At 41.0% G+C, this 12,996-nt stretch overlaps 1 protein-coding gene across 10 annotated transcripts in view; it reads right to left on the bottom strand.

The window, feature by feature from the left end:
• CLHC1 (clathrin heavy chain linker domain containing 1) overlaps positions 1–12,996 on the bottom strand; it is a 44,368-nt gene that overhangs the window by 13,683 nt on the left and 17,689 nt on the right. For all 10 annotated transcript variants that reach the window (XM_088841449.1, XM_088841452.1, XM_088841455.1 and 7 more), the window contains one exon: positions 8,594–8,768. In XM_088841449.1, the coding sequence (XP_088697575.1) occupies positions 8,594–8,768 (175 nt within the window). The remainder of the gene's footprint in view (positions 1–8,593; positions 8,769–12,996) is intronic.

Raw genomic sequence — 12,996 nt, 5'->3', positions numbered from 1 at the left:
CAGTAGGTAGCAATATGCAAACTTGCCATTTTCATGTTTCGGACATTTCTAAGTCATGGATTTCTTATTTAGGGAGGGCTTACATTTATCCATCTACTCCCTTAAGATATCCTTCTTAAATATAAGAATTATAACTATTCTCTAATATGTATTCTACCCCTATGTATTTAGATCCAAGAAAGCATAGCCCCTAGGCTGCAAAATAACTTATACACAGAGTACATCATGAGAAACGCAGGGATGGATGAAGCAAAAGCTGGAATCAAGACTGCCAGGAGAAATATCAATAACCTCAGACATGCAGATGACACCACCCTTATGGCAGAAAGTGAAGAGGAACTAAAATGCCTCTTGATGAAAGTGAAAGAGGAGAGTGAAAAGGTTGGCTTGAAGCTCAACATTCAGAAAACAAAGATCATGGCATCTGGTCCCATCACTTCATGGGAAATAGATGGGGAAACAGTGGAAACAGTATCAGACTTTATTTTGGGGTGCTCCAAAATCACTGCAGATGGTGACTGCAGCCATGAAATTAAAAGACACCTACTCCTTGGAAGAAAAGTTATGACCAACCTAGACAACAAGCAGAGACATTACTTTGCCAACAAAGGTCTGTCGAGTCAAAGCTATGGTTTTTCCAGTGGTCATGTATGGATATGACAGTTGTACTATAAAGAAAGCTGAGTGCCGAAGAATTGATGCTTTTGAACTGTGGTGCTGGAGAAGACTCTTGAGAGTCCCTTGGACTGCGAGGAGATCCAACCAGTTCATCCTAAAGGAGATCAGTCCTGGGTGTTCATTGGAAGGACTGATGCTGAGGCTGAAACTCCAATACTTTGGCTACCTCATGCGAAGAGTTGACTCACTGGAAAAGACTCTGATGCTGGGAGGGATTGGGGGCAGGAGGAGAAGGGGACAACAGAGGATGAGATGGCTGGATGGCATCACCGACTCGATGGACATGAGTTTGAGTGAACTCCGGGGGTTGGTGATGGACAGGGAGGCCTGGCACGCTGTGATTCATGGGGTCGCAAAGAGTCGGACACAACTGAGCGACTGAACTGAACTGATGGCTCCTAGAGAGATGACAGGGAGACCTTTTGTCATTCTGCCTTCCAATACTCACAGCCTAACCCATGCCCGCACAGACCCAGCAAAAGGAGCTGGTATCTATTTCCAGACTGATCTTCATAAACTGGTGGACACAGTTTTGGTGACTCACTCAGGTCTCCTTTACTGTGCCAGTGCATCTTCTCCAGCTGACTATTGACAGCTCATAGCTGCCTCCTTCTCCAAATTGCCCTCAAAACTGGAACCACCTCACCCAGAAAATTAGCCTGTCTTTCAACCCCCTAGTAATCTAAAGCTGATGACTGACTAGTAAAGGATACAAAAAGCCAGTCCAATAGTCAGCTTCGCATTATGCCTTGTGCTCCATAGCTCTATCCCTACAATACTGGCTAATCCTAGACTTTACCGGAGTTCACATCCTTACTTGGTCTTCCCCCTTCCCTATCCTATCTCATTCCTTTTCTTACAAATGCCCCATGTAGTTGTGTATGTTGGCTGAGTCCCTTTGCTGTCCACCTAAACTATCACAACATGGTTAATCAGCTATACTCTAACACAAAATTAAAAGTTTTTAAAAAAATTTCCCATGTAGTAAATGACACACCCAAATCGAGATATGCTCTCTTCAAGGGCATACAAAGCCTGTCTGCCAAACCTATTCCCCTTTACCCTGTTGTCTAGCAACATTCCTACCTTCTCACGATAATCAATCAGGACTTCCAGACTCACAGAGCCTAAAGCTGCAGGCATGGGAAGCGCAAACTCCCTGTGCTGAAGGTTAATTTTATGTGTCAAGTTGACTGGGACACAGAGGGCCCAGGTATTTGGTCAAATACTATTTGGGGTGTGTCTGTGAGAATGTATTTAAAGAGAGTAACACTTTAATTGGCAGTCTGAGTAAAGTAGATTGCTCTCCTGAATCTGGGTGGCCCTCAACCACTCAGTTGAAGGTCTGAATAGTACAAAAAGGATGACACCCATTCAGGTAAAAGGGAACCCTTCCTGCCTGACTACTTAGCTGGGAAACCAGTCTTCTCCTGCCTTTGGGTCTCAAGGCTGCCAGTTTTCAGACTGGAACTTAAACCACTGATGATCTTCAGTCACCAGATTGCCAACTACAGATGTGGGGACTTCTCAGCCTTTACAATCATGAGTCCATTTCTTATTTTATTTTTCCTGTTTCTCTGGAGAACCCTGACTAACACACTCTCCAAGCAGGATCCTGGGAGTGACAGTTGATCATGGTCACTCTTTATTTCCCAGATTCAAGTATTCTATCTATTGAGAATATAGCACGATATAATGATCATTAGTTTAAAGTGTACACTTTATGCTGAAAGATGAAGAGATAAGTTGGCATCACTTCAGTTCAGTTGCTCAGTCGTGTCCGACTCTTTGCTACCCCATGGACTGCAGGAGGCCAGGCCTCCCTGTCCATCACCATTTCCCAGAGTTTACTCAAATTCATGTCCATTGAGTCAGTGATGCCATCCAACTATCTCATCCTCTGTCATCCCCTTCTCCTCTTGCCTTCAATCTTTCCCAGAATCAGGGTCTTTTCAAATGAGTCAGCTCTTCACATCAGGTGGCCAAAGTATTGGAGTTTCAGCTTCAACATCAGTTCTTCCAATGAACATTCAGGACTGATTTCCTTTAGGATGGACTGGTTGGATCTCCTAGCAGTCTGAGGAACTCTCAAGAGTCTTCTCCAACACCACAGTTCAAAAGCATCAATTCTTTGGCACTCAGCTTTCTTACAGTCCAACTCTCACATCCATACATGACCACTGGAAAACCATAGCTTTGACTAGACAGACCTTTGTTGGCAAAGTAATATCTCTGCTTTTTAATATGCTGTCTAGGTTGGTCATAACTTTTCTTCCAAGGAGCAGGCGTCTTTTAATTTCATGGCTGCAGTCACCATCTGCAGTGATTTTGGAGCCCAAAAAAATAAACTCTGACACTGTTTCCATTGTTTTTCCGTCTATTTCCCATGAAGTGATGGGACCAGATGCCATGATCTTAGTTTTCTGAATGTTGAGCGTTAAGCCAGCTTTTTCACTCTCCTCTTTCACTTTCATCAAGAGGCTCTTTAGTTCTTCTTCACTTTCTGCATAAGGGTGGTGTTATCTACATATCTGAGGTTATTGATATTTCTCCCGGCAATCTTGATTCCAGCTTGTGCTTCATCCATCCCTGCGTTTCTCATGATGTGCTCTGCATCATCAAGTTAAATAAGCAGGGTGACAATATACAACCTTGACATTCTCCTTTTCCTATTTGGAACCAGTCTGTTGTTCCATGTCCAGTTCTAACTGTTGCTTCCTGACCTGCATACAGATTTCTCAAGAGGCAGGTCAGGTGGTCTGGTATTCCCATCTCTTTCAGAATTTTCCACAGTTTGCTGTGATCCACACAAAGGCTTTAGCATAGTCAATAAAGCATAAATAAAATGTTTTTCTGGAACTCTCTCGCCTTTTTGATGATCCAACAGACGTTGGGAATTTGATCTCTGGTTCCTCTGCCTTTTCTAAAACCAGCTCGAACATCTGGAAGTTCATGGTTCATGTAGTGTTGAAGCCTGGCTTGGAGAATTTTGAGCATTAATTTGCTAGCGTGTGAGATGAGTGCAATTGTGCGGTAGTTTGAACATTCTTTGGCATCACCTTTCTTTGAGATTGGAATGAAAACTGACGTTCTGTGGTCACTGCTGAGTTTTCCAAATTTGCTGGCATATTGAGTGTAGCACATTCACAGCATCATTTTTTAGGATTTGAAATAGCTCAGCTGGAATTCCATTACCTCCACTAGCTTTGTTCGTAGTGATGCTTCCTAAGGCCCACTTGACTTCACATTTCAGGATTTCTGGCTCTAGGTGAATGTGAGTGATCACACCACCATGATTATCTGGGTCGTGAAGATCTTTTTTGTAAACTTCTATGTATTCTTGCCACCTCTTCTTAATATCTTCTGATTCTGTTAGGTCCATAACATTTCTGTTCTTTATTGTGCCCATCTTTGCATGAAATGTTCCCTTGGTATCTCTAATTTTCTTGAAGAGATCTCTAGTCTTTCCCATCCTATTGTTTTCCTCTATTTCTTTGCACTGATCACTGAGGAAGGCTTTCTTATCTCTCCTTGCTACTCTTTGGAACTCTGCATTCAAATGGGTATGCATTTTTTTTCCTTTTCTCCTTTGCTTTTCGCTTCTCTTCTTTTCACAGCTATTTGCAAGGCCTCCTCAGACAGCCACTTTGCTTTTTTGCATTTCTTTTTCTTGGGGATGGTCTTGCTCCCTGTCTCCTGGATAATGTCATGAACCTCTGTCCATAGTTCATCTGGCACTCTGTCCATCAGATCTAGTCTCTTAAATCTATTTCTCACTTCCACTGTATGATCATTAGGGATATGATTTAGGTCATACCTGAATGGTCTAGTGGTTTTTCCCTACTTTCTTCAATTTAAGTCTGAATTTGCCAATAAGGAATTCATGATCTGAGCCACAGTCAGCCTCTGGTCTTGTTTTTGTTGACTGTATAGAGCTTCTCCATCTTTGGCTGCAAAGAATATAAGCAATCTGATTTCGGTGTTGACCATCTTGTGATGTCCATGTGTAGAGTCTTCTCTTGTGTTGTTGGAAAAGGGTATTTGCTATGACCAGTGCATTCTCTTGGCAGAACTCTATTAGCCTTTGCCCTGCTTCATTCTGTACTCCTAGGCCAAATTTGCCTGTTACTCCAAGTTTTTCTTGACTTCCTTCTTTTGCATTCCAGTCCCCTATAATGAAAAGGACATCATTTCTGGGTGTTAGTTCTAGAAGGTCTTGTAGGTCTTCATAGACCCGTTCAACTTCAGTTTCTTCAGCATTACTGGTCAGGGCATAGACTTGGATTACTGTGATACTGAATGGTTTGCCGTGGAAATGAACAGAGATCATTCTGTCGTTTTTGAGATTGCATCCAAGCACCGTATTTCAGACTCTTCTGTTGACTATGATGGCTACTCCATTTCTTCTAAGGGATTCTTGCCCACGGTAGTAGATATAATGGTCATCTGAGTTAAATTCACCCATACCAGCCCATTTTAGTTTGCTGATTCCTAAAATGTCAACGTACACTCTTGCCATCTCCTGTTTGACCACTTCCAATTTTCCTTGATTCATGGACCTAACATTCAAGGTTGCCATGCAATATTGCTCTTCACAGCATCAGACCTTGCTTCCATCACCAGTCACATCCACAACTGGGTGTTGTTTTTGCTTTGGGTCCATCTCTTCATTCTTTCTGGAGTTATTTCTCCATTGATCTTCAGCAGCATATTGGGCACCTACTGACCTGGGGAGTTCATTTTTCAGTGTCCTATCTTTTTGCCTTTTCATACTGTTCATGGGGTTCTCAAGGCAGGAATACTGAAGTGGTTTGCCACTCCCTTCTCCAGTGAACCACATTTTGGAGTAAGAACTCTTCACCATGACATGTCCATCTTGGGTGGCCCTACACGGAATGGCTTATAGTTTCACTGAGTTAGACAAGGCTGTGGTCCATGTGATTAGATTAGTTTTCTGTGATTGTGGTTTTCATTCTGTCTGTCCTCTGATGGAGAAGGATAAGAGGCTTATGGAAGTTTCCTGATGGGACAGACTGACTGAGGGGGATATTGGATCTTGTTCTGATGGGTGGGGCAATGCTCAGTAAATCTTTAATCCAATTTTCTCTTGATGGATGGAGCTGTGTTCCCTCCCTGCTATTTACCTGGGGCATCACCTAGACACCATCTTAACCTTCCAGGAACAAAGTTTGGGTTTTTTTCCTTCTCCTTTCTGCTTGTCTTAGGTAACCCCACCCTTGCATGAGCCCTTAGTTACAAGCTGTGGAAGTAGTATCAGTACCCATAAGATGGTGGGAATTGACATGGGGTCTGGGCCACTTATTCATGAAGCTTACTTCTGTGCTCTGGGCCTGACTGAGCATGATCTTGGCCATTCTTGATTTTGGATGGACTCTTCTGAGCCCATCTGACCTTATGACTAGGTGAGTCTGTCAGAATACAGATTCATGATAAGCATTTCTAGTTACACAGTCTTTGATATTCCATGGATAAATACTCCATCTTTGAAGTGAAATTGCTCAGTCGTGTCCGAGTCTTTGCAACCCCGTGGACTGTAGCCTACCAGGCTCCTCCGTCCGTGGGATTGTCCAGGCAAGAATACTGGAGTGGGTTGTCATTTCCTTCTCCAGGGATCTTCCCAACCCAGGGATCGAACTGGGTCTCCCACATTGGAGGCAGACACTTTAACCTCTGAGTCACCAGGGAAGCACTCCATCTTTAGCACAACCCAACTGCTGTTTTTCAAATGTTATACATTTGTTATACAAATGTTGTCTGTTACAAGTGACAGATGATCTACTATTATATCTCTGGGTAGTCCCATGCCAAGTGAACACAGTTAGTGGGTAAATCAAGAACCATGGTTTCTAAACAAGAAAACAATTTGAAAAAGAATAGACTCATGTATATGCATAGCTGAATCACTTTTCTGTATACCTGAAACTAACACAACATTGTTAATCAGTTATACTCCAACATAAAATAATTTTATTTTAAAAAACCCATGGTTTGATAAAGACATGGTAACCACAGTCATTCTACCAGACAAGTCATCAAGATCAAAAGAAATATAAGTAAGAAGACTCTGAAATGGGTGATAGAGAAGAAAAATAATCAGTATCAATTAATATGGATGAATCTCAAAGTAATTGTAAGTGAAAGAAGCCAGACCAAGGAAAAAAAAGAATATACAATGTGTGATTCCTATATATGTATATCTATATATATATAATTTTAGGAAATGAAAATGAAACTAGGATAATATAAAGTAGATTAGTGGTTATCTAGAGATGTGGAGGACGGTAGAATGAGGTGGTAGAAGGAAAGAAGAGGCATTACAAAGGGACATAAGGAAACATTTAGAGTCGTGGATGTATTTAGTATCTTGACTGTGCTGATAATTTCAAGGATGCATGCATATGACAAAACAGGCTTTCTCTGGTGGCTCAGCGGTAAAGAATCTGCCTGCAATGCAGGAGACTCAGGTTTGATCCCTAAGTTGGGAAGATCCCCTAGAGAAGAAAATGGCAACTCACTCTAGTATTCTTGCCTGGGAAATCCCATGGACAGAGGAGCGTGGCGGGCTACAGTCCATGAGATCACAAAGTCAGACACGACTGAGCAACTAAACAACAACAATCCATATGTCGATACTTGTCAAATTATACACCTGAAATATGTGCAGCCTACTGTGTATCAATTATATCTCCATAATACTGTTTTTAAACAACTCATCAAATTGTACACTTTAAATACATATAGGTTATTATATATAAACTATATCTCAATAAAGCTGTAAAAAAGAAAACTACAGCCCTAGTAACAAGGGCTATAATTCATCCTGCTCACCCTCCTCTTGTAAGTTTCCCCAAGAATTATGACCACAGGATCCTAGAGGAGCTGTGCCTGGATGGAGTGAACTTAATGTGAAAAGCAAAGAGATGTGTACTATGCAAACGGTTGACTAAGGCAGATACTGTTGTGGTGTCCTGCCCAAATCCTCCTTACTGAGCCGGCACACCCTCCCCCAGCTGCTCTCGGTTTTGGCTCCCAGTGGCTCACAGGCGCTTGCTTTCCAGAAGGGATTACCCAGGGCTAGTGGGAGCCACCACGCCCAGAAAGCTACGTCTTCCTACCCTATCCAGGCAGCCCATAGCCCTTGACTAACTGAGGGAGAAGCATGGAAGCCTGGCCCCTTCCCTCAAGTGGGAACAGCTCTGCGATGTACTTTATGCTTCAGAGGCATCCCTCTGTAAATAAGGTCAATACTTGCCTAAGGTCACATCCTTGCTTGGCTCTTTCCATTTCCCTATTCTGCTTCACTCAGTCCCTTACAGGTTTTTCTTGAGAAGCCATCCTTCATGAACACCCAAATTCCTGTCTCAGGCCTTGGTTCCAGGGAACCCAATCCAAGCGAACCCTGGTACAAGTCTGCCAATTTGTGCCAAGACTCAACTCCAAGAAGCCACCTCCTGCCTGTGCTTGCTGGTTTGTATGTTCTTTTAAATGTTACCTTGGTTCATGTAAGTTTTCTCCTGGGCTTATCCTTTACATGTATCCATAGCCTGTCTGAAATAAAGTTATTCCTCTGAGCAGCATGATACTCATCAACCCTTTTCTATCCTTACTGATCAACTTCCATGCACCAATAACTGGTCACAAATCATCCTGTCAGTTGCCTTGAGGCAACTCCTGACCTGAGCACATTGGGACTAGGCCTTATTACTCCATCCATGAATGCTTAGTAAATACTTTTGGATAAACTGCAATAGAGATCTGAAATAAATGCTCAAATAATGTACTGATAAGAAAACCATTAAAATTTTGAGAACTTTTTATGTTTTATCAAGCAACTGCTTGATAAATGCTTTATCAAGCAAATTTCAAAATTAAGTTAAAAGCTAACTTTGCTTACCTTTCTTGGGTGACCCAGTTGATGACTAAGTCTAAACGTTTTTCAGACAATCCACACTTGATTCCTTCCAGAGTTAGCACTGCATCAACAGGATGTCTAAAAGCATGACTTATGCTAAAGACAGCCTCAAAAAATAAGAGTAATGGGGAAGGTTTTCCTCTAATTTTTCCAACAGCTACAAAGAGAAGAAAAGGTTTTCAGTCAAATACTTTTGAATAATAATTTACTTTTTCTTATTTCACTTTCTTATTTTCATCTCTTATCATTTTCTAAAAATTTTAATCTAAAGTTATATATTAACATTTGTAATTTTTAACTAATGCTTGTGGATTAAACTTTATATTTTGGATAATGGACAGGGAAGCCGGGTGTGCTGCAGTCCATGGGGTTGCAAAGAGTTGGATATGACTTAGCAACTGAACAATAACAAGGACTAAATAGCATATGCTATGTGAAAACCAAGGCAGAGATTAGAGAGATGGGTCTACAAGTCAAGGAATGCCAAAGACTGCTGACTTAAAAGTTATGAGAGCAGCATGGAATGGAAATCTATTCAGAGCCTCCAGAAGGAGGTGAAAGATGGGAACTCCCTGGTGGTCCAGTGGTTAGGTCTTAGCGCCTTCACTGCTGTGGGCCCAGGTTCAATCCCTGGTCAGGGAAATAGGATCTCACTGAATGTCTTACGTAATATTTTGTGATTCTACGCAACACTCAGTTATCACCAATCTAGTTTTGGTGAATTTCTTAGAGGAAGATCCACATACCTAGTAAATGAATAAAAGTTGGTTGTTTTTCAATTTCACCAGTAATTGTACTATTTAAGCATCAATTGCAAGCACTGATTTTTACTGAAACTTGCAATTCATAATTTCAGTAGACCAAGACAAAGGGAGAAGAGAAAGAAACTCAGGAATATACCAATATCACTTAAAAATTTGTATCACTTTTAACTTATACTAAATTGAGAGCACATCAAAGAGTTCCTGGTTACTTGTAAGATGTCTCAAAATTTCTGAGTAAAAATTGAACATTTCAATGTTAAAAGAAAAAGAAAAACAGAACATTATAACCTATAAAACACTGCTAAAATTTTTAAAAACCTAAAAACAAAAATGGAGAGATAGACCACATTTATGGGTTCACTGGGTCATAAAATTCAGTATTGTTCACTGTCTATTCTCCCCATGTTAAACTATAGATTCAATGCAATTCCTAGTAGATTTTTTTTTCTAGGAAATTTATAAGCTGACTTCAAAAATTTAAACAGTAATATAAAAGACCTAAAATAGCCAAACCAAATTTGATAAAGAAGAACAGAGTTTGAAGACTAACACAATCTAATTTCAATACTTACTATAAAGTTACATTAATCAAGACAGTGTAGTACAAGCTTCAAGATAAACAGATCAATGAAACAGAATAGACAAGATTGTCACAAAGGTACAAAGGTAAATGTGTGGAGAAAAGTCTTTTTAAATAAATTATCCTGGAATAACTAGATAGCTATATTAAAAAGCAGAGACATTATTTTGCCAACAAAGGTCCGTCTAGTCAAGGCTATGGTTCTTCCCGTGGTCATGTATGGATGTGAGAGTTGGACTGTGAAGAAAGCTGATCACCGAAGAATTGATGCTTTTGAACTGTGGTGTTGGAGAAGACTCTTGAGAGTCCCTTGGACTTCAAGGATATCCAACCAGTCCATTCTCAAGGAGATCAATCCTGGGTGTTCATTGGAAGGACTGATGCTAAAGCTGAAACTGCAATACTTTGGCCACCTCATGCGAAGAGTTGACTCACTGGAAAAGACTCTGATGCTGGGAGGGATTGGGGGCAGGAGGAGACGGGGACAACAGAGAATGAGATGGCTGGATGGCATCACCGACTCGATGGACATGAGTTTGAGTGAACTCCGGGAGTTGGTGATGGACAGGGAGGCCTGGCGTGCTGTGATTCATGGGGTCGCGGAGAGTCGGACACGACTGAGCGACTGAACTGAACTGAACTGAACTAGATAGCTAACAGCAAAAAATAAACTTTGGGAAAAAAAACTTTAACCCATACCTCACATCATATATAAAAATTAACACAAACTGGGTCATAGACCTAAATGTAAACCTAAAATTATAAAATCCTTAGGGGAAAAAATAGAAGAAAAATCTCTGGAGAGTAGACATAGATTTCTTAGGTACTACACTAAATTCTCAATCCATAAAAAAAATCATAAATTAGATTTCAACATAATGAACGACTTCTACTCTTAGAAAGACACTGTTAAGACAATGAAAAGACAAGCCACAAATTGGTAGAAAATATCTGATAAAGCATTTCGATTCACAGAACACTACTCAGTAATGAAAAAGAATAAATTATTGATAGATACAATAACATGGATGAATTCCAAAATAATTATGCTCAGTGCAAGAAATCAGTCAAAAAAGCATACCTACTAAATTTCTTGTAGTGCATTTCGCTGTCTTATAGAATAGGGCAAAAGTGGAGAAAAACAATAGTGGACCACCACTCTAAAAAGGCTGTCAATAATTTCAAGACAATTTCTCTTGCCCAAGGGAACAGTAAATTTGTAGCCTCTATTTTCAGTTGAATCTGGAGAGTACATGAATACTATTACATTAGCCATCTCCAAAGATAACTGCATACTTATGTAGTATGCAGGAAAGGTCCCAAGTGTGGAATGAAAAGAGCAAGATGAGTATCTCTGGAAGCATTTGTGGAAGCTATATGCACCCCCCCAATACACACTGCACATACATACACTGTATTAGTTTCCTAGAGTTCCTGTAGCAAATCACCACATACTGGGTGTCTTTAAAAAAAAACAACAGAAATTAATTTTCTCACTGTTTCTGAAATAAACTTGAAAATATAAACAAAAGAATTTTACATTTATACTTTTTGGTTTTGTTTTTTTGTTTTTCAGTTTTTATTTTTATGTTGCTCTGTGATTTCAGATTATGGTTTGTGGTATACTGTGTAACAAGTAATTTTAAAATTGATCATTAGAACATCTTATTTCTAGGAATATTAGAAGTCTCTTGTAAACAATTGAACTAAGACTGGTTATTTCAGTTAGATAAGCAGTTCCTGTTTGGGGTTTAGTAGATTTTAAAAAAAAAGGATACCTACATTATAATTCATTTATATGAAATTCTAGAAAATGCAAACTAATCTTTGGTGATTGATAGCAGATAAGTCGGAGAAGGCAATGGCAAGCCACTCCAGTACTCTTGCCTGGAGAATCCCATGGATGGAGGAGCCTGGTGGGCTGCAGTCCGTGGGGTCGCTAAGGGTCGGACACAACTGAGCGACTTCACTTTCACTTTTCACCTTCACACATTGGAGAAGGAAATGGCAACCCACTCCAGTGTTCTTGCCTGGAGAATCCCAGGGATGGGGGAGCCTGGTGGGCTTCCATCTATGGGGTCACACAGAGTTGGACACGACTGAAGTGACTTAGCAGCAGCAGCAGATAAGTAGTTGCCTGGGGGCTGGAGAGAAGCCATGCGAGGGAGACCAGTGGCGGGGAGGGGAGTAAGGGAAAGAGGGATCAGTTCAGTTCAGTCCCTCAGTCGTGTCCGACTCTTTGCGACCCCATGGACTGCAGCACACCAGGCTTCCCTGTCCTTCACCAACTCCTGGAGCATGCTCAAACTCATGTCCATTGAGTCGGTGATGCCATCCAACCATCTCATCCTGTCTTCCCCTTCTTCTCCCACCTTCAATCTTTCCCAGCATCAGGGTTTTTTCCAATGAGTCAGTTTTTTGCAACAGGTGGCCAAAATACTGGAGTTTCAGCTTCAGCATCAGTCCTTCCAATGAATACTCAGGACTGATTTCCTTTAGGATGGACTGGTTGGATCTCCTCGCAGTCCAAAGGACTCTCAAGAGTCTTCTCCAACACTACAGTTCTTCGATGCTTAGCTTTCTTTATGGTCCAACTCTCACATCCACACATGACCACTGGAAAAACCAAAGCTTTGACTAGATGGACCTCTGTTGGCAAAGTGATGTCTCTGCTTTCTAATATGCTGTCTAGGTTAGTCATAGCTTTTCTTCCAAGGAGCAAGCGTCTTTTAATTTCATGGCTGTAATAACCATCTGCAGTGATTTTGGAGCCCCAAAAAAGTAAAGTTTCTCACTGTTTCCACTGTTTCCTCATCTATTTGTCATGAAGTGATGGGACCAGATGCCATGATCTTAGTTTTTTGAATGTTGAGTTTTAAGCCAGATTTTTCACTCTCCTCTTTCATCAAGAGGCTCTTTAGTTCTTCTTCACTTTCTGCCATAAGGGTGGTGTCATCTGCATATCTGAGGTTATTCATATTTCTCCCGGCAATCTTGTTTTCAGCTTGTGCTTCATCCAGCGTGGCATTTCCCACAATGTA

Source organism: Moschus berezovskii, chromosome 11 (assembly GCF_049115385.1).
Source record: "Moschus berezovskii isolate FMDL1 chromosome 11, NW_MosBer_1.0, whole genome shotgun sequence".
Taxonomy (NCBI): domain Eukaryota; kingdom Metazoa; phylum Chordata; class Mammalia; order Artiodactyla; family Moschidae; genus Moschus; species Moschus berezovskii.
This window is presented reverse-complemented; position numbering and strand designations above follow the sequence as displayed.